The sequence below is a fragment of the Mirounga angustirostris genome, unplaced genomic scaffold (genome assembly GCF_029215605.1).
Source record: "Mirounga angustirostris isolate CCGP_5_RB_7025 unplaced genomic scaffold, mMirAng1.0.hap1 SCAF_10, whole genome shotgun sequence".
NCBI classification, from domain to species: Eukaryota; Metazoa; Chordata; class Mammalia; order Carnivora; family Phocidae; genus Mirounga; species Mirounga angustirostris.
Genome location: NW_026991718.1, coordinates 126460730 through 126482606, shown reverse-complemented (window position 1 = coordinate 126482606; position 21877 = coordinate 126460730). Strand labels below are relative to the sequence as shown.

General features: G+C 41.6%; 1 protein-coding gene across 2 annotated transcripts in view; it reads right to left on the bottom strand.

The window, feature by feature from the left end:
• CSE1L (chromosome segregation 1 like) overlaps positions 1-21877 on the bottom strand; it is a 45704-nt gene extending 23827 nt beyond the window's left edge. The window contains exons 1-7 of one of the 2 annotated variants that reach the window (XM_045885919.3): positions 21723-21863; positions 18957-19195; positions 7859-7954; positions 4625-4767; positions 2388-2489; positions 2164-2309; positions 1429-1519 (exon numbers count right to left, since the gene is read on the bottom strand). In XM_045885919.3, coding sequence (XP_045741875.1) covers positions 1429-1519; positions 2164-2309; positions 2388-2489; positions 4625-4767; positions 7859-7943 — 567 coding nt within the window. In that variant the 5' untranslated portion in view covers positions 7944-7954; positions 18957-19195; positions 21723-21863. Of the gene's footprint in view, positions 1-1428; positions 1520-2163; positions 2310-2387; positions 2490-4624; positions 4768-7858; positions 7955-18956; positions 19196-21722 lie in introns of both variants that reach the window. The other variant, XM_045885918.3, reaches the window with a different exon arrangement.

The following is a 21877-nucleotide window of genomic DNA, read 5'->3' as shown; positions in this document are numbered from 1 at the left end:
GGCATCTGAACTGCTTCCAATTATTTGTTATTCTAACTGCAATAAACAGGCTTATCTATAAAACTATGCACACCTCTAATTTTCACACCATGAGAGTCTAGAAATGTATTACCAAAGCAGATTAGTCTGCTATGAGCACAGGTTTTGCAAGCCAGATTGACCTGGATATAATCCAGACTCTGCTGTTCATAATGAGCATTACTTGGAGCAAGTAAGTTATTTTACTGAGCCCCAATCTCCTCATGTATAATCTGAAAATAATGCCTGCCTCAGACGGAGAATATGAGAATGAAGAAATATACATGAAATATCCAGTACCTTTGTACACTATGTAAAAGACACTCAACAAATGGTACTCCCTATATTCTGGAGTAAAGAAATATGAATATTAAAATTTTCTGAATGAAATGCCAAACTCCAGACAGTATCATTTATAATCCAGTGGACAGGACACAAGAGTTCATTTCATTGCACTCTGGCTAACACTTTTAACACCAGTAAAAAGAAATAAGAATCTTTACCAACCCAATAGGTAGAAAATATTGATTATATTTTGTCCAATTTTATTTTTTTATATAAAAATGTACCATCAGTAAGACATCCTAATGATGAAAAATCCTGTGCACACTACATCTTAGAAAGTTGTGAAAATCACAAAACTTTCCTTTTTGAAAAAAGGAAATGAGCAGCTTTTCCAGAGTTAGCACAACCAGGCTTGAGGCTTGGCTCCTTTATTAGCTGTGTGATATTGAACCTTCTTATCTGAAAAAAGAGGTTAAGAATATATCTCTTTCGGGGCCCCTGACTAACTCAGTGGGAAGAGCATGCAAAAAATTGGGGGGGGGGGAATCTGGCTGGCTCAGTCAGTGGAGCTTATGACTCTTGATCTCAGGGTTATAAGTTCGAACCCCATGGTGGGTATAGGGATTACTTTAAAAAAAAAAAAAGACTAAAAAAAAAAATTATCTCTTTCAATCTTATAGGAGTCTCACAGAGATAAACGTGTTTAAGAAAACAGCCTATGCACAAGAGGATGTACAAATATTTAATCTATAATTATATATATAAATTAAACCACATAGTCAAATCAAAATGGGGAGCTGGTCCTTTAGAGACATATACTCAAATACTTGAGTAATAAAATAATATGATACCTGGGATTTGCTTTTAAACATTCCTACAAAATGAGGGGAAGGGAAGGAAAAAAAAAGTAATACCGTTAAACTTGTGTAATAGATACATGAGGGTTCATTAGATTGTCTTCTCTATTTCTGTGTAGGTTTGGAATTTTTCAAAAGCAATGTTGCTCTAAATATTACCTATCAAATAGACTTTCAAAGCATTCTCTTAAACAAAATTTATACAAATAATTAAGCAATTTAAAATATTAAGTAATTTTAAAGTATCACCAAGATGTTATTCCATTACCTTAAATAGATTAGTCAAAGGCAAAGCAAAGGCATCCAGAACAAGTTTAATTTCAGTCCATAACTCATTTGACTTAAATTCATGGCGATATCTAAAAAAATTAAGGTAAAATAGGTAAAGTAATTTACAAGTTTCTGTGTACTAACTTTAGGTCTTCAAGGACAGATCAGAGAAAAACCCACGGGTAGACAGCTCTCTGAAATTCAAATGGATTTCTTGGTTTTCTTTTTAAAGGAATCAAGCACAGTTTATTAAGACCTATTTCACAGTAACAGAGCTAGATGAAATAAATCTTATTCTAAGATTACCAAATTCAAAGGAATGACAAGAGTCATAAAAATACAACTGTTTATATAAGCAAAAGCATTTGGAAAAAGTATTTTAAAAACATGAATTTATGAGGGCACCTGGCAGTCTCAGTCAGTGGAACATTTGCCGTTTAGATCTTGGGGTCAAGAGTTGAGCCCCAGGTTGGGTGTACAATCTTAAAAATAAAATCTTTAAGGAGCACCTGGATGGCTCAGTCAGTTAAGCATCCAACTCCTGATTTTGGCTCAGGTCATGATATCAGGATCGTGAGATCGAGTCCCATATCAGGCTCCCAGCTCAGCAGAGAGCTGCTTTGAGATTCTCTCTCCCTCTCCTTCTGCCCCTCCCCCAACACTCACGCTCTACATAAATAAAATCTTAAAAAAAATAAAATCTTTAAAACAAGAAGTATGAATTTATCAATACCTCTTAAATAAAGAATGTGCTGTACGAAGGACTCCATTAATAACATGGAAATCTCCACTCTGAAATCGATTCACCATTTCTGTCAACAAGTCAGGCCATTTCTGAGGGAAATCTTCTCTGCCAATAATGCTAATAGCATCACTTAACTGGGGGGAGGAAAAAGATTAATTAGATGACAGTTCCACAAACAAGGCTCCTCCTTAAACAGTTGGGCCTTACATTACCTGCTTCTGAATTTGCTCTGGGCTGCTAAGCATCAAGTGCACTATGTTGGCTTTAATGGCTACTCGGTCAGCTTCACAAATTTTGTTTGGTTCATCTTCAACCTAAAAGCAAAACATCAATAGCAAGTAACATAAAGTCCATATCTATGACCTTATGGGTTTATAGAGAAAATAGAACCATTTCTTTTTTTTCTGGTTTTCTAAGAAAACCATAAAGTCAGGGCCTTCCCTCTACATGAATGGGTCACAGATTCCTTTAATAATTTGATGAAAGCATAAACTCTTCTGCAGAAAAATATACATTCCCTGATGCCAATTAAGAATCTCAGTTCTAAACATAAACTTATCAGAACATGTGGTGAAAATCTTTATGATCTACACTGCCTAGCCCACATTCATCTTCAAAAGCGTCGATCTGACTCTCACCTTAGGTTAGAAGTCTTTTCAATGAAAACTTCTTGACCATTATCAATTTAAATACATCCAGGACAAATCACTCAAAGAGGTTCTGCAAGTCTCACTAGTTTTACAAATCAAGAGAAAGGAAGAGGGCTAGCATGTCTGCAAGTAGAGGGATGGATGTTTAAACATTCTGATTTTCCAGCTGCTTCTTCACTACATGAAGTTAATACTTGACTACATAAGCTTAAAAACAGTATTTACTACTTCTTAAACTCTTTCACGAAATGAAGAAAAAAGAATTCTAAATAAATATCTAGCCAGATTTAAAGTTGACATTTTAGAAAAACTGACCATTTTTGTCAACCCTAATACTTTCTAAATTTCATTACTGCTATCACTTCAAAACAATTCTCATTTTTTTCTTTATCCTAAGCCAAGGTTTCCTCAACCTTAGCATTACTGGCATTCTGGGCCCAAATCTTTGCTATGAGAATGGATTTGTACACTGTAGGATAGTTAGCAGCATCCCTGGTTTCTATCACTAGATGGCAGTAACTCTCCCTGCCCCTACCTGTGACAACCAAAACGGCTCCACAGATCTCTGTTGGGCAAAATCACCCCCCATTAAGAACCACTGTCCTAAGGTAGGGAAAATACCTTAATTTCTTAATTTCTAATTTTATACCACTCATTAAACTTGCAGTACAGGGGCGCCTGGGTGTCTCAGTCAAGTGGCTGCCTTTGGCTCAGGTCATGGTCCCAGGGTCCTGGAATCGAGCCCCTCATCGGGGGCTCAGCTCTGCCTGCCACTCCCCTGCTTGTGCTCTCTCTCTCACTCAAATAAATGAAATCTTTTAAAAAAAATTTAAATTAAAAAACTTGTACTACAATGCCTTAAAATTAGCATATATTTCTATATCCCTTATCAAAAACCCCAAATCTAAATTATTTTGCATTCTACAAATTTTTAACATATTTAATGTGGTTTCTCTACTGTATTTAATTTTTTTCCCATCCACGGGAGAAATTGCTTCAATTATTCAGTAAGGTTATGTGTCTTCCCACACAATGTCTCTTCAGTTGACAATGCACTAACGTTTAAATTCAACCATAATGGAGGCAAAAGCCAAGTCTCACACTCTAGCAACCTGGGTTAGGAAGTTCAAGTAATCTATATGAACTCACATGAAACAATGGAACTTTGGGAAAGCATCCTATTTAATTTTTGCCAAGTCTTTCAGAATTCCTATATAGACACTCATGTCATCTGTGAATAAAGATAGTTTTAGGTCTTCCTTCCCATTCAGTAATACCTTTTACTTCTCTTCTTATTCCATCAGCAAGGACTTCCAGTACAATGTTGAGAAGAAGTGAGAAGAGGGGACATCTTTGCTTTGTACCTGATCTTAGTGGAAAAGCTCCAAGTTTCTCACCATTAAGTGAGTAGGTTGTTTGTATATAGTCTTTACCAAGTTAAGAAAGTTCTCTTTTATTCCTAGTTTACTGACAGTTTTATCACAGATGGGCGCAGGATCTTGTTAAATGCCTTTTCTGTAGCTACTGATATTATCATGTGATTTTCCTTTTGTCAGTTTATTAACAGGATTAGATTAACTGATTTTTGAATGCTGAACCCGCCTTGCATCCTTGGGATAAATCCCACTTGGTCATGGTGTGTAATTCTTTTTACACCTTTTTAGGTTTGATCTGCTAGTATTTTGTTGAAGAGGGTTCTATTTAATTTTATCTTTAATCTGTGTCTGAATCTTTGGAGCATTACATATAAATCTTATAAACATACAGGTTATTAGACCATGTGTTCACAAAATACTTACAATTCTCCAGTTTCTTTTAATATAGTTCTTGAATGTTACTGAGGCACAAACTTTGATAACATTATCCTGGGACTTTTCCAGCAATGTTAAAAGCAAGAGTGGGTAGTTCTGATTTCCTTCTACAGATTCAAGAAACTTCTCAGCTGTAAAAGAATTTCCATGTTAGAAGACTTGACATTATAACCAAGTCTTTCCATTTTATATCTATGTAGATCTCTAATTAAAAGCATCAAAAAATCGGGGCGCCTCGGTGGCTCAGTCGATTAAGCGTCTGCCTCCAGCTCAGGGTGTGATCCCAGGGTACTGGGATCGAGCCCCACATCGGGCTCCCCTACTCAGTGGGGAGCCTGCTTCTCCCTCTCCCTCTGCAGCTCCCCTGCTTGTGCTCTCTCTGTGAAATAAATAAAATCTTTAAATAAATAAATGAATTAATTAATGAATAAATAAATACAAGGCCCCTGAGTTAGGTAACTTGTCTAAGATGACACAGCTAGAAGATTTCATCACTGAGAAAGTTTTAGTCCAATCCAGTCCTTATTCTGTCACACTAGCCCTCAGTTTTCTTCTTGAACTAAACATTTCCAGTATGAGCAAAAAATTATTCGAAGATTTTACCCACATATTTTCAACTCCTACCACACTTAGGGATAAGAAGTCTCCTAGGTTGGGGCACCTGGGTGGCTCAGTCGTTAAGCGTCTGCCTTCGGCTCAGGTCATGATCCCAGGGTCCTGGGATCGAGCCCCGCATCAGGCTCCCTGCTCAGCGGGAAGCCTGCTCTCCCTCTCCCACTCCCCCTGCTTGTGTTCCTGCTGTCGCTATCTCTCTCTCTGTCAAATAAATAAATAAAATCTTAAAAAAAAAAAAAAAAAAAAGAAGTCTCCTAGGTTTAGGGGTGCCTGGGTAGCTCAGTCAGTTAAGCGTCTGACTCTTGATTTTGGCTCAGGTCATGATCTCAGGGTCATTAGATAGAGCCCTGTGCCAGGCTCTGCACTCAGTGGGGAGTCTACTTGAGATTCTCTGCCCCTCCACCCAGCCCCTATGCACATGGCTCCTTCTAAAATAAAGCCCCGCATCGGGCTCCCTGCTCATCAGGAGTCTGCTTCTCCCTCTCCCTTTGTGCTTGCGTGCTCGCTCTCTCGTAAAATAAATAAAATATATATATATTTTTAAGACCTTATTCATTTGTCAGAGACAGAGAGCACAAGCAGGGGGAGCTGCAGGCAGAGGGAGAAGCAGGCTCCCTGCTGAGCAAGGAGCCTGATGCAGAACTCGATCCCAGGACCCTGGGATCATGACCTGAGCAGAAGGCAGATGCTTAACTGAGCCACTCAGGCGTCCCTAGATAAAATCTTAAAAAAAAAAAAAAAAGGAACTCTCCAAAGTTTACTGATCACACAAGTGAAGGTTTATAGCAGGTCTTCATAAACTTCACTGAAAAGATCTGCCATTAGCATCTATTATTTTCTACAATATTATGATTTAATACCTCTCTCCTTTCTGAACTGAGTCCCAAGAGTTTGATACCCATCCTCAAATCTTCCCTGCTTTGTGTCCATCATATCTTTCTTAAAAGACGAGGAGGGCTAAACTGAAAAATGTTTTTCAGGAGGGGACACACTATGGTTTTGTAGGAGTCTGGAAGGCTTTGGTTGTTTCTTCTCAGTGGTTAGCACTGCACACAGGGCAACACACCAGATCCATGATCTGGGGGAAAGCCCATATAGATCGCCAGGTCTCTTTCTTAAACTGTAATCAATATCCTTAAAGAAATCTCATGAGTTTAAGTCGATTTCTGTCTGTGTTCATTTCCTTCAACTTGCTCACAGAATATTCACACAGACATGTTTCTACACACTCAAGTAGCCTCAAAAATGTCTTCCAGTTCATCTGGACCAGTCTCATCACAAAAACCAAGGGAGCATAGTGGTATCTGTACTACACATTTCAACCTCCAGATCATTTTCTAGAAACATTAAGTTGGTCTAGTAGCAATCCCTGAGAAATGCTATGTTCATAACTCATTCATCAATTTATTCCTACACTCTGTCCTGAATTCATAAAACAGTAACACCCTTGCCTTACAAAGACAAAATTATTAAAAATAATTTTTAATAGACAAGGTTTGCAGAGGCTTTCTGGGAAAGTCTAAGACGATTAGAGCCATTAATTTCCCTTCCTCCAAGAACACGTTACCTTTTTAAGCACTAATGGGAAAAGCCACAATTCTCCCTCTCAGAAATCACAAACACTATTCTAGAATAGAATGGATGCATTAACATGTTTACAATTCTATTTATTATATATAACTGCAACACACACACACTTGTGTCTTTGTGGAGGCGTTCCAAATCCTCTTTCTGAGCATGCACATTAGTAAGTTCCGAAACAGCAGGTTGATACCTAGTTAATATGGCTCACATCAAGAATCATCAACTGGCTACCCACCCACAAGACACATCCGGCCCTCAGAAGGAGGGTTTGCTTGGTTTCATGGTATTTCAAATTATCATTTAAAAATGGGGACACTTCACAGAAATGTCTTTTATTTTTCCAACAAAGCTGGAAATCTGATCTTGCAAAAGTGGTTTGAATCCCCCAGTTAGCTTGTTCTACAGGCCCTTAACCAAGGCATATAAATCACATGAAATTACCAATCCTCACTTCACCTGCCTCCCTCATTTTTACCTTCACATATGAGTCCTGTGGGCATCTGAGTTTACAATTCTAAGCTACCACTAAAGTTTCTAACAGAAACTGGTCAAATACAGGAGGGAGGAACCCTAGGTCTTAAAATGTATTAATTAAATCAAACTCAACATGGGGATTAAGACACTGCATCTCATTTCCTAGTTTAAATCATTTAATCACTTTTTAAGCAATTAACTCTCATCTCTGTGCCCTATTTATTATATTTCTAAAACAGGCAGGTGTAGGGATTTTCAGAAAGGTGACTGGACAAAGCATTCTAAACATACTAGTACTTTTTAATCCCAGAAGATGCCAAATAAAAGCTTCTTTACTCAAAAAACAAAACCAAACCAAAAACACCCCACCATATGTTACAGCAGCTGTAAGCAGCCAACACTTTACAGGTAGAGAATGAAAAACTATGCCCCAGAACCAAGTGTTAAATCTTTTTTTTTTTTTTCAATTTACAAATACAGATAGATTATGCAAAGGTTTTCATCACCTGTCCTTAAAGAATAAATCAAACCACAAAACATTCTCTTTACCTGGACGTCTGATGGCAGGATCAGGATCAAGAGTTTTCTTTAAGTATTCTGTTAGTGTTTGCAAATTTGCATCACTGAGCTCCATTGCCAGAGAACCTAAAACAAAAAATGAGCTTTGGTAAATTGGTCACATTGGGATACAATGATTTACATAAAAGAATACTTTTATACTATGGGTTTTCCCCTCTCTGAAAGTCATCCATTTGTTATGTTTTAAGGTATGGGCTATAAGCCTGACTCAGCTGAGGCAAGGTTCCAAAAGATGGACTTTTCTGAGTCAATGGTGAGCTAATTTTGAGATGAAGAAAAAACATACCAAAAAGCCAAAAAGAGGCACAGAAAAACAAAGGTGAAGAACTGATCAAAGTCACCACAAAGTTTATCAGATTTTTTTTTTTAAAGATTTTATTTATTGGGCGCCTGGGTGGCTCAGTTGGTTAAGCGACTGTCTTCGGCTCAGGTCATGATCCTGGAGTCCCAGGATCGAGTCCCGCATCAGGCTCCCTGCTCGGCGGGGAGTCTGCTTCTCCCTCTGACCCTCCCCCCTCTCATGCTCTCTGTCTCTCACTCTCTCTCTCTCAAATAAATAAATAAAAATTAAAAAAAAAAAAAAGATTTTATTTATTTATTTGACAGAGAGATAGAGAGCACAAGTAGGCAGAGAGAGAAGGAGAAGCAGGCACCCCACTGAGCAGGGAGCCTGACGCGGGGCTCGATCCCAGGACCCTGGGATCATGACCTGAGCCGAAGGCAGCTGCTTAACTGACTGAGCCACCCAGGTGCCCCCAAAGTTTATCAGATTTAATGCTAAAAAAAAAAGGGCAAACGAGGGGTTTAAAAAAAGACTCACTAGGAACTTTTTTTTGTTACGGTCCACCATGAGAAATTACAATTTTAAGCAGTAAATAAGGATCCCATAAAGAGTTCTGAGATTAAAGAAACTAGAATAAATTTCTTTGTGTACAACATGCAATCACAAGGATTGGCAACAAACCAGACCTGAAAATTTGCACCTGGGGAGAGAATTCTGGGATTCAGAAGATGACAGCTGTGATTATGATTAAAAAGCAACTTTCGATAAGCAAGTAAGATAAGCAAGTGGGACTACATCACACTAAAAAGCTTCTGCACAGGAGCGCCTGGGTGGTTCAGTTGGTTAAGCGTCTTGCCTTCGGCTCAGGTCATGATGCCAGGGTCGTGCTCAGCAGGGAGCCTGTTTCTCCCTCTCCCTCTGCCACTCCCCCTGCTTGTGCTCTCTCTCTCTCAAATAAATAAATCAAACCTTAAAAAAAAAGCTTCTGCACAGCAAAGGAGACCATCAACAAAATGAAAAATGTGGCCTACCAATGGAGGCTATTATTTGCAAATTATATATCTGATAAGAGGTTAATATCCAAAATATACTAAAAACCCACACAACTCGGGGTGCCTGGGTGGCTCAGTTGGTTAAGCGACTGCCTTCAGCTTAGGTCATGATCCTGGAGTCCCAGGATCAAGTCCTGCATCAGGCTCCCTGCTCCGCAGGGAGTCTGCTTCTCCCTCTGACCCTCCATCTCATGCTCTATCTCATTCTCTCTCTCAAATAAATAAAATCTTTAAAAAAATAAATTAAAAATTAAAAATTAAAAAACCCCACACAACTCAAAAAGCAAAAAAATAAAAATTATATAAATATATTTTTTATATATATAAATAAAACTTAAAAATGGGCAGAGGATTTGAACATTTTTCTGAGACATACAGATGGCCTACAGGTACATGCAAAGGTTCTCAACATCACTAACCATCAGGGAAATGCAAACCAAAACCACAATGAGACTTCACCTCATTCCTGTTAGAATGGTTGTCATCAAAAAGATAAGAAATAACAAGCGTTGGCAAGGATGTGCAGCAAAGGGAAAGCTTGTGCACTGACGGTGGGAATGTAAATTGGTGCAGTCACTATGGAAAACTGTGTGGAGGTTCCTCAAAAAATTAAAAACAGAACTACCATATCATCCAGAAATTCCACTTCTGGGGGTACCTGGGTGGCTCAGGTGGTTGAGTGTCGGACTCTTGGTTTTGACTCAAGTCTGGGTCCTGATCTCAGGGTCATGGGATCCAGCCCCGCCTCCAGCTCTGTGCTCAGCTGGGAGTGTGCTTGTTCCTCTCCCTCCACCTCTGCCCTCCCACCCCCCACTCCTGTCGCTGCATGCACACTCTCTCCCTCTCAAATAAATATATAAAATCTTGGGGGCGCCGGGGTGGCTCAGTTGTTAAGCGTCTGCCTTCAGCTCGGGTCATGATTCCGGGGTCCTGGGATCGAGCCCCACGTCGGGCTCCCTGCTCTGTGGGGAGCCTGCTTCTCCCTGTCCCACTCCCCCTGCTTGTGTTCCCTCTCTAGCTGCGTCTCTGTCAAAATAAATAAATAAAATCTAAAAAAAAAAAAAAAATCTTGGGGCGCCTGGGTGGCTCAGTCAGTTAAGCATCTGCCTTCGGCACGGGTCATGATCCCAGGGTCCTGGGATCGAGCCCCACATCAGGCTCCCTGCTCAGTGGGGTGCCTGCTTCGCTCTCTCCCTCTGCAGCTCTACTCATGCTCTCTCGGTTCGCTCTCAATTAGAAAGAAATTCCATTTCTGGTATTTATCCAAAGGAAATGAAAGCACAAACTCAAAAAGATATCTGTACCCATATGTACACCGCATCATTATTTACAACAGCCCAGACATGGAAATAACCTTTATAAATGTTCACCAATGGATAAATGGATAAAAGAAACCGGATATGTGTATATAATGGAATATTATTCGGCCATAAGAAAGGGAAATCCTGCCACTTGTGACAAAATGGATGGACTTTTTTAAAAGTAGGCTCCATGCCCAATATGGACTTTTAACTCACAACCCCCCAGATCAAGAGTCACATGCTCTACTGACTGAGCCAGCCAAATGCCCTGGAGGGACCTTCAGGGCATTATGCTAAGTGAACTAAGTTAGAGAGAGACAAATACCATATGGTCTCATTTATATGTAGAATTTAAAATTAAAACAAGGGGTGCCTGGGTGGCTCAGCTGGTTAAGCATCTGCCTTCAGCTCGGGTCATGATTCCGGCGTCCTGGGATCGAGCCCCATGTCCCTCTTCCTGCCACTCCCCCTTCTTGTACTCTCTCTCTCTGTGAAATAAATAAATAAAATCTTAAAAAATAAAATTAAAACAAAAAAAACCCGGGGTGCCTGGGTGGCTCAGTTGGTTGGGCGACTGCCTTCAGCTCAGGTCATGATCTTGGAGTCCCGGGATCGAGTCCCGCATCGGGCTCCCTGCTCGGCGGGGAGTCTGCTTCTCCCTCTCCCGCTCCCCCCTCTCGTGCTCACTCTCTCTCTCTCTCAAATAAATAAATAAAATCTTAAAAAAAAACAAAAAAAACCCCCCACACCAGAACTCATAGATACAGAGAACCAATTGGTGGGGGGTTAGAGGTGCACGAAATGGGTGAAAGGGGTCAAAAGATACAAAATTCTAGTTATAAAGTAAGTAAGCCATGAGGATATAATGTACAGCATAGTGACTACAGTTAGTAATATAAGGGACACCTGGCTGGCTCAGTCAGAACACGCAACTCTTGATCTCAGGGTCATGAGTTCAAGCCCCATGTTGGGTGTGGAGCCTACTTTTATTTTTTTTATTTTTATTTTTTTAAAGATTTATTTATTATTTGAGAGAGGGAGAATGAGAGAGAGAGAGAGTACATGAGGTGGGGAGGGTTAGAGGGAGAAGCAGGCTCCTCACTGAGCAGGGAGCCCGATGCGGGACTCGATCCAGGGACTCCAGGATCATGACCTGAGCCGAAGGCAGTCGCTTAACCAACTGAGCCACCCAGGCGCCCTGGAGCCTACTTTTAAAAAAAAAAGTTCTGATGACCAAAAAAAAAATCTGTAATTATGTGTAGTGATGGATATTAACTAGACTTACTGTGATCATTTCACAATATATACAATTATTATGTTGTACACCCAAACCTAATGGTAATATGTCAATTGTATCTTTATATCTCAATAAAGCAACTACTTTATTAAATATTCAAAGCTTAAACAACACCAAACATAAATCACAGAATACACTGCCATTGACCAAAAAAATTCACATCTAATATATTACAAATTAAAAGCTAAACATAAGTGACAACATAAAGCTAAGAAACACAGAAGAAATAGCACATATGTATAAATTACAAGAGTGCACGCACACATCATTCCCCATAAACAAAAAATCTTGAGAACTCTATAAAATAGGACGTTGTGATCTCCGAGTTCTTGGTGAGTAGATAAAATTAAATGCAAAACAACAGAACTTTCTGGGGACAATAAAAATGGTCTAAAACCGTGATATGAGTATGGTGATGGATGCACAACTGTGTAAAATTAATGACACTCACCAAAAAGTACACTTAAAATGAATTCACAGTAAGTTATAGTTCAATAAAGCTATTTTTTAAAAACTGCACTTCTTTTTTCAGAGAAAGAGAGGGTGGGGAGAGAGAGAGAGAGAATCTTAAGCATGCACCACGCCCAGCACAAGCTGAAACAGGGCTTGATCTCATGACCCTGAGATCATGACCTGAACCAAAATCAAGAGTCAGGGGCTTGGGGCGCCTGAGTGGCTCAGTCGGTTAAGTGGCTGCCTTCGGTTCATGATCCCAGGGTCCTGGGATTGAGTCCCACATCGGGCTCCCTGCTCTGCGGGGAGCCTGCTTCTCCCTCTCCCTCTGCCTGCTTCTCTGCCTACTTGTGTTCTCTATCTCTCTGTCAAATAAATAAATAAAATCTTAAAAAAAAAAAAAAAAAGAGTCAGGGGCTTAACCGAACCGAGCCACCCAGGCGCCCCTAAAACTGCACTAGCTCCCAGGGAACCCAGGGAAATACAGCCTTCTCAGGGCAACCATGCACCAAACTTAATCTGGGGCTTCTATGACAAAGAAGAAAAAAAATTAAGCATGTAATAATTTTTGTAAAATGTAATAAAGCTAAGTGGAAAAAGCTCAAATACACCACAATTCAAATTATGTGAAAAATATTTAGGGGCACCAGGCTGGTTCAGTTGGTACAGCATGCAACTCTTGATCTTGGGAGTTTTAAGTTCGAGCCCCACATTGGGTACAGAAGTTACTTAAAAAATAAAATCTTTAAAAAAATTTACACATACCACACTATATAGAAAAACTAAAAATACACTTCAAAATGTAAACAGCAGTAATGTCCATGTGATGAACAATGGACATTTTTGTTCTTTTCATATTCTTCTAGATTCTCCTAATATCCCACAACTACTGTATGTATCACACTTGCAATCAGAAAGTTATTAAAATTTTTTTTTTTTTAAGATTTTATTTATTTGAGAGTGAGAGAGCGAGCACAAGCCGGAGGGGAGAGGCAGAGGGAGAAGCAGACTCCCCGCTGAGCAGGGAGCCTGGATGCAGGGCTCGATCCCAGGACCCTGGAACCATGACCTGAGCTGAAGGCAGACACAACCAACTGAGCCACCAAGGTGCCCCTTTTATTGTATTTTTAAAATTATTCTGTCAAAGGTAATTAAATTCAGGCTCTCAAAGGAGCTTACATATTAGCTGGAAGACAAGACACTTCAACTGCGATGCCAACTACAGACCCATAATCCCTTTCCTGCAGTTCTGAAATCCAAAAGTCTAAAACTGAAAGTTGTTGTGTTTTTTTTTAAGCAGTCTCCATGCTCAGCATGGAGCCCAATGCTGGGCTTGAACTCACAACCCTGAGCTGAGATCAAGAGTCGACTGAGCCACCCAGGTGCCCCTGACAGGTTTGTTGTTGTTTTTTTAAAGTTTGTAACAAACTCATCGGCAGCAAAACCTGGCCCAAACTGCCTGAGGCTATAAATAAAGTATCTCACTTAGTATATAAATTTGTTTTATTTAAGAAATACTAATGTGTTTGATTGCAGAGTGCTACCCCACACCCCTCAGGAATGTTGCATCCAAAAAGAAACCCTGAAACACATTTGTCCTCTGCAGTAGAGGTGCCAAATGAATCACAGACAGTAACTTAACAGCTAGGAAGTTAATAAGCGGGTCACTTGGCCTACATTTGCACGTGGGCCAAGATGTCCAAGAGGCTGTCTTTAGCTAAACTTGAAAGATACACAGAAGGGTACCTGGCTGGCTCAGTCAGTTAAGCATCTGACATCAGCTCAGGTCATGATCCTGGAGTCCTGGGATGGAGCCCCACGTTGGGCTCCCTGCTCAGCAAGGAGTCTGCTTCTCCCTCTTCCCGTCCCCCTCCCACTTCCCTCACTCTTTCTTGCTCACTCTCAAAATGAATGAATAAAATACTAAAAATAAAAAAGAGGAAAGATACATAGAACCAGAAAGGCAAAGTAGAATGAAGACCCATCTCATACAAGAACTAGTGTGAGCAAAGTTAACAGACAGGAAGAGTACATAGCTCCTTTGGAGAATAAAGGAATTGGAGGCTAAGATCAGATCATATAGGTTCCTCAATATTCAGCTGAAGAGTTTCATGATTTAATGTACAATAGGAAGTCACCAAAGGTTTTTTGAAATGAGTCAAAACTTAATGAAAGTGGAGTAGATGAACTGTGGGCTGGCAATGTTTCCAGAATGGAGTTGAGAAGAACAAGTGAAGATGTGTTAGGACACTTTTTTTTTTTTAAATGGGGGAAGGGCACAATGACAGATGTTTTGTATGATTTATATCATTTCATATAATAACCATTTTATATACAAGGAGACTCAGATTAACTAACTTGCCCCAAGTCACATAGTTAATAAAAATTAGATTCAACAGATCAGTCTGACTCTATAAAGTCTACTCTCTTCCTACTAACCAAGGCTATCTCTCAGGGGGAAATAATAATGACAGGGGACTGAATTAGAGTGGAAACATTGGGGATAGCAATAGAAAGGGCATCTTGGCGGGGGTTAGCTAACGCTATAGATAAGGGCTATAGCTAATACTATGCTTGTGCAGCATATCCCTCCACAGCCAGGAACTACAAACTTTTAAGGAGAATGATTTGTTCGAAACTATCTGTATTCTCCTTACTAGTCTTTTCCTTTAACTGGAAGATGTTTTTATCATAAGGGAAGCCAATATTCTTATTTAGGAGATTCCTCCACCTATCCATTCACTTCCTTTGACCCAGTGCAAACCACTCTATGGCATGAATATCAAGTACCACTCAAACATACACACAATTTATTGAGAGGCTACCATTTCTGGGTTTTATATCAAAACTTTGGAAAATGCAGGGGTGCCTGGCTGGCAGGCGACTCTTGATCTTGTGGTTTTGAGGTGGATATAAAGATTTCTTAACAACAAAAAATTTTTTTTAAGATTTTTAAAAATTTTATTTTTAAGCAATCTCCACACCCAGCGTGGGTCTCAAACTCAACCCTAAGATCAAGAGTCGCATGCTCCTCTGACTGAGCCAGCCAGCCAGCCCTTAAATATAAAATCTAAAAAAAAAAAAAAAAAAAAAAGTTTGGAAAATGCTACACATTATATTCCCTTAAAGGTTTCATGAACTCAAACAGTAAATTATCAGTTTAATGTTATTTAATCCAGAGTCCCCCCCCCCCCATTACTTGGCCACAGAACTACTTTATTATATAAAACTTCGGAAAGGGGTGCTTGGGTGGCTTAGTCAGCTAAGTGTCTGCCTTTGGTGCAGGTCATGATCCCAGCCTGGGATCAAGCCCTGTGTCAGGCTCCCTGCTCAGCAGGGGAGTCTGCTTCTCCCTCTCCCTCTGCCCCTGCTCCTGCGCTCTTTCTCTCTTGCTCACTCTCTCCCCCAAATGAATATTAAAAAACAAAGCAAAACAAAAAAACTTTGGAAAGTAGTGATTTAATCAATTCCTTTCCCATTCTTTGTGTTGAAATGCTCAATCTGTTATGAAATCATGAAAGTTTGCTGTTGCCAAGCAAAATCATCTACATCAGTGTATGTAAGCTAAAAAAAAAACCCCCCAAAACCAAAAAACCCTTGTCTTTCTTTGCCACACAAATTTGTTCTACCTTTTGACATTTATTCAAGGCAGCATGTTAGAAACTGTGTGTATTGGGAGGATTACAGAGATTAATTGGATCTATTTTGAGATTTTTTTTTTTTAATAATATCCTTTATTTACTGATTTTTTAAGCAGGCTCTCATGACCCTGAGATCAACACCTGAGCCAACCAAGATCAAGAGTCCGACGCTTAACTGACTGAGCCATGCAGGAGCCCCTATTCTGTTGAATTTAATACACTCCTCAGTAATTCTGCATTTCACTTTTTTTTTTTTTTTAAGATTTATTTATTTTAGGGACAGAAAGAGAGCGTGCACGCTTGTGAGCAGGGGAGGGGGCAGAGGGAAAGGAACAGAAAGAATCCTTTTTTTTTTAAAAAAAGATTTTATTTATTTATTTGAGAGAGAGAGAGCATGAGAGGGGGGAGGGTCAGAGGGAGAAGCAGGCTCCCTGCCGAGCAGGGAGCCCGATGTGGGACTCGATCCTGGGACTCCAGGATCATGACCTGAGCCGAAGGCAGTCGCTTAACCAACTGAGCCACCCAGGCGCCCCAGGAACAGAAAGAATCCTTAAGCAGATTCCTCACTGAGCTCGGAGCCCCACACAGGGCTTGATCCCAGGACCCTGAGATCATGTCAAGCAGAAATCAAGAACCAACGGCTCAACGGACTGAGCCACCCAGGCACCCAACTAACATTCTTCATTATGTTCTTAAAGCACTATACATGTCTCAGCTAAAATCTCTTATATTCCTCATAATTATCTATATTAAAAATCCAAACCCTTGGGGCGGCTCAGTTGGTTAAATGACTGACTTGTGATACGGGCTCAGGTCACGATCTCACAGGTCATAAGATCGAGCCCCAAGTCGGGCTCCAAAGCGGGGAGTTTGCTTGAGTTGCTTGAGATTTTCTCCCTCTACCCCTCCCCCCAAAGGTGTGCACTCTCTCTAGTGTGCATACTCTTTCTCTCTCTTTAAAATAAATAAATCTTAAAAAAAAAAAAATTCTACTCTTTACCATGGTAGAGTCCCATGCAATCTGTAACCTGTCAACTTCATTTACCTTCTTTTGGCTTCTTTTTGGCTCTAAGTTCAAGCCACAAAAGCCTTCCCTCTGTTGCGTGAACCAGCCAAGACAGTTCTCCATGCTGTAATAATGCTCTTCCTTCTAATTTGATATTGGGTATCATTTAGCTGTCAGCCCGCTGTCAACTCCTCAAAAGGGCCTTCCACCATTATCATCTACCTTGTTCCCATTACACTATTAATAGCAGTAACCATCAATCTGAATTATCTGTTATATATTTGTTATCCTTACTGTAAGCTCCTTATGGCAGGGACTTTGTATGTCTTGTCTCTGTAAGCCCAGGACTTTACCACTGCCTGGCACACAGGAGATACACAGTAAGCATTTGTTGAATGAACTAAAGGATGAGTCAATATGTCAGTCAACTAGCGAAAACAGGAATTCCCAGTGTGTATTAGAAACTATTCTTTGAGGATCAGTTATGAGGAGCCCCAACTTAACATGGGAACTCTTACATCTGTAAGATAAACAAATGATAACTTACCCACCATAATTAATTTCTGTTCATTCAAAAGTTTTTCAAGAAAGAAGTGAATTTGAAATTTGTCCTATATTACTGTTCATATATGCCAGTGCTTATACTTTTGTTTCAGGGCTTTGCATTTATTGTTCCACCTGCCTGAACAGCTCTGCCTCTGGAGAGCTGCCTGGCACTGCCCACTTCATTCAGGTCTCTTTCCAAGGTTATCTCTTTTCAGAGATGCCTTCCTGGACCATCCTATCTAAAAGAGCACCCCCTTCAGTCACTCTCTACTCCTTTACTCTATTTTTCCAAGTTCCAAATTTCCAAATTTTATAAGGCATACTACTTTGCTTTCTTGTAAGGGCTTTGATCACTTCAATCTCCCTAGAGCTTTACAATAGTGATAGGTACCTACTATATATTTCTTGTACTATTTTCAAAAGCTGCACTCCCTTGATTGATTTTTTCCATCAAAAACTTTCCATCAGGGCGCCTGGGTGGCTCAGCTGGTTGAGCGACTGCCTTCAGCTCAGGTCATGATCCTGGAGTCCCAGGATCGAGTCCCGCATCGGGCTCCCTGCTCAGTGGGGAGTCTGCTTCTCCCTCTAACCCTCCTCCCTCTCATGTGCTCTCTCTCTCTCTCTCTCATTCTCTCTCTCAAATAAATAAATAAAATCTTAAAAAAAAAAACAACTTTCCATCATTCTACACATTTGTTCTGGTCAACTGACTGTGACTACAGGAAAAGGTGGAGACAACTGATTCTAGGACCACATGACAGCATGACACTAAAATGACAAAGTTCCGGTACTAAGCAGGACTATTTGTAAGTTAAAAAAAAAAAAAAAAATGGGGGCTCACGGGGATATGTAAATATGCATGAAACAATCCCTGAAAGTCAAAATACTACACAGATCCTTGAGTTTACTACTAATTAAGGAACTAAATATCTGTCAACAAACCCTTTTTGTATCTCCTTAGTGATAATGTCTAAAAAACCAAATGGTAGGGGCGTGTGGGTGGACCAGTCAGTTAAGTGTCTGCCTATGGTTCAGGTCATGATCTCAGGGTCCTGGGATCCAGCCCTGCTTCAGTCTCCCTGGTCAGCAGGGAGTCTGCTTCTCCCGCTCCCTCTGCCCCCTCCCCCTACTCGTGTGTGTGGTGCTCTCACTCCAATAAATAAATAAAATCTTTAAAAAAAATTGTAAGCTTAGCCCTGATTTGGGAAAGCATGACAAATCAGGTAACTTTAGAGAATACTCCACAGGTATTCACAATATATCGGCAAGATCAAGGTCTAATTAAGCTATCTAATTTGGCCACATGTGAAAGTACCAGGACTCTAAAATATTAGCAAAATGTAAATGTAGAAAGTGTTATTGATTTTAAAATAATGATTAAAATTGGAAATGTGAAATTCATTATTTTGCTTTTATATGAGATACATTACTTTTTCCACAGATCTTTGGAAATCCCTACCAATTCAGTTAAAAAAGAAAACACATGTACCACAGTAAATCAGTGATGAGAGACTTATCTAAATTCCAAGTTCTTCTTGTTGAATGAATGGCTGGACCTAAGTCTAGCCTCTTCCCACAGGCCCTCAGTTATGGATGAAGACTTTTGGAATAAAAACTTTGCTTTCCAAGGCCATCTGACAGACATCTGTGACATAAGCTGATCCAAGATCTGTGCCTTTTCCTTAGATATTTCCTCCACATTAGAGAACCATTCCTGAGTCCTTACATCTGGGGAAAGGGAAAGAGATCCAATGAATGAAAACTATCTGGCACACACGTATCAAGAACATACCCCAACACCTCGACGCCCCCCTCCCTGCTTTCTAATCACAGGAATAGACCACTTAATATCAAATCCAAACTGTACATTATCTACAAAGCCCTATACGATCTGGCCCCTGGATACCTCTCCTTTCTTCATACACTACTGTAGCAAGCTGGATTTTCCTCCAATATTCCAATACTCTAAGTCCATTCCTGTCCTCAAGTCTTTGTACTTACTTTCTATTCCCTCTGCCTGGAATGCTCTGTCCCCCCAAACTTCCATGGCTGATCTCAGCTCAAAAGTCACCTCTCCAGAGAAGCCTTTTTTTTTTTTTTTTGAGAGGGGGAGGGAGAGAGAGGGAGGGACAGAGAGAGAATCCTAACCAAACTCTACATCTAGCACAGAGCCCAATATGGGACTCCATCTCACAACCTTGAGATCATGACCTGAGCTGAAATCAAGTTGGACCCTTAACAGACTGAGCCACTCAGGTGCCCCCAGAGAAGCCTTCATCTGTCACATTGGCTCTGTCACTTGTCACTATCTGAAATTATCTAATTCATTTATTTGTATTACTGTTTCTTTCTCCCATTAGCATATAAGCTCCCCAAGGGAAAGGACCTTGTCCATTTTTATTTCTTCACTGTATTCCCAGATATTAAGTGGATGCTCTATAGTTATTAAATGAAGGAGCAAATTAATTCCAAAGCTAGAGCACTGCTCTCAAACACATCCGATCCTCTATAGGAAACCTTCTGTCCCAGCCCCCAAGTAGCAGAAATCAAAGTAACCAGATGAGAAGAGAAAACTCCCTTGCACTGATAGAAAGAAGTCAAAGTGTCTTGGAGGGATAAGGTCAATCAAGAGTCCCAGGAATTGTGCAGAAAGTGGAGACACACACACAGGTTAAAAATTCAACTATGGGGAGGGGGCTCAGGAGAAGAGAAAAGAACACAGGTGGGGCGCCTGGGTGGCTCAGTGGTTACGGGTCTGCCTTCGGCTCAGGTCATGATCCCAGGGTCCTGGGATGGAGTCCCGCATGGGGCTCCCTGCTCCGCGGGAAGCCTGCTTCTCCCTCTCCCACTCCCCCTGCTTGTGTTCCCTCTCTTACTGTGTCTCTCTCTGCCAAATAAATAAATAAAATCTTAAAAAAAAAAAAAAGAACACAGGTGGGATCCAAGAGTAGTAAAAAGCACCCCCCCCATGCCTCCAATGAATAACACTTGGGCATCTACCACGTGGTAAGCACTCATCACCAGAATATAGCAGTAAACAAGACAGGCAAGGTCCTTGCTCTTGAAGTTTACAACCCAGCAGCTGAGAAAGACAATGAACAACTCTAATTCTAGTTAATAGTAAATGCTATTAAGTAGAAAGTTGAAAGAAATAAGTCCTCAGAGAAGTTGGTCAAAGCTGTAAGGGACATGAAACTTAAAGGACAGGGAGCCAGCCTTGCAAAGTTCTGATGTTGATAATTTCCAAGCAAACGAAAGGCACGTCCAAACGCTCTATGGTGGGCACGAACTTGGAACATTAAAGAAAACAAAGTCAGCAGTATGGCTACAGTGGCTAAGGAGAAGAGACGGGTGGAAGAGGCAGACAATGGTCACTTCGGGTAGGACTTTGTAAACCACGGTAATAACTCCGTGGATCCTCACAGCCACTTTGCGAGGCAGATTGTTTTCAACCCCACTTTGCGGATAAGGAAAGGGGGAGACTCCGAGGGATGAAGGGACGAGGCCTAACCTGCACTCCCAGGGAGGCCGACTCTGGAGCGAACCCAGGCCTTCTAATCCAAAGCTCATGCTCCGAACTACCACACTCTCGCGTCTCCCCCAAGAGCGAGACCCTACATTCCTGGGCAGGTGCATGGACTAGAATGTAATCCTCAAACAACTCAGCGAAGTGAGATCACGATGCCCATTTACAGTCGGGGAGACTGAAGCACAGGGAGGTTAAAGGTCCCCCTTCCAATCAGAGCGTGAGTCCCGGGGAAGAGGCCGTCTGGGCGGCAGCCGGCTCCGGCCCCGCAGTCCCGCCGCCCCGCCGGACAGGCCTCGCCACTGCACTCCGCTCACGTTGCGGGTGGCCCGGCGCGACGAGGACGGACGCGCGGGCGCGACCAATGAGAGGTGGCCTTCCCGAGCGGCCCGGCGGCGGCGCGGCCAATCCGCGCGGCGCTGGGGGGGAAGGGGCGGGCGCTCGGGCGGCTCGCGTTAGGCCGCGCCTCGGGGGCCCTCGCCCCTCACAGGCCCCGGGGCGGCTGGGCTTGGGCCTGAGGCCCGGCACGCCGCGAGGTGAGGCGCGACCCGTCCGTGCAGGCAAAGACCTCGCCCGAGGGCGCCGCCCGAAGCACGGGCTCAAATTCCGCTCTCGCCCAGAGGCGCGTTCTTTGCTTCCCAGCGCTCGAAGTGTCAGAAACGTCGCATCCCTCCCCCAGCGGGGTCCCAAGAGACCACCCTGCCAGGCCCTGCACGCCCCGCGCCTCACCTCTTGGGGATACGGGAACGGAGAAGGGAATCTCAGCCGCGAACTGTAGCCGGCACTACCCACCCCTGCTGCCGCTCCGCCTCACATTCAAACCCCGGCAAAATGGCGCGGCGGCGAGGCTGCGGCCCGGGCGCATGCGTGAGCCGGGAAGAGGC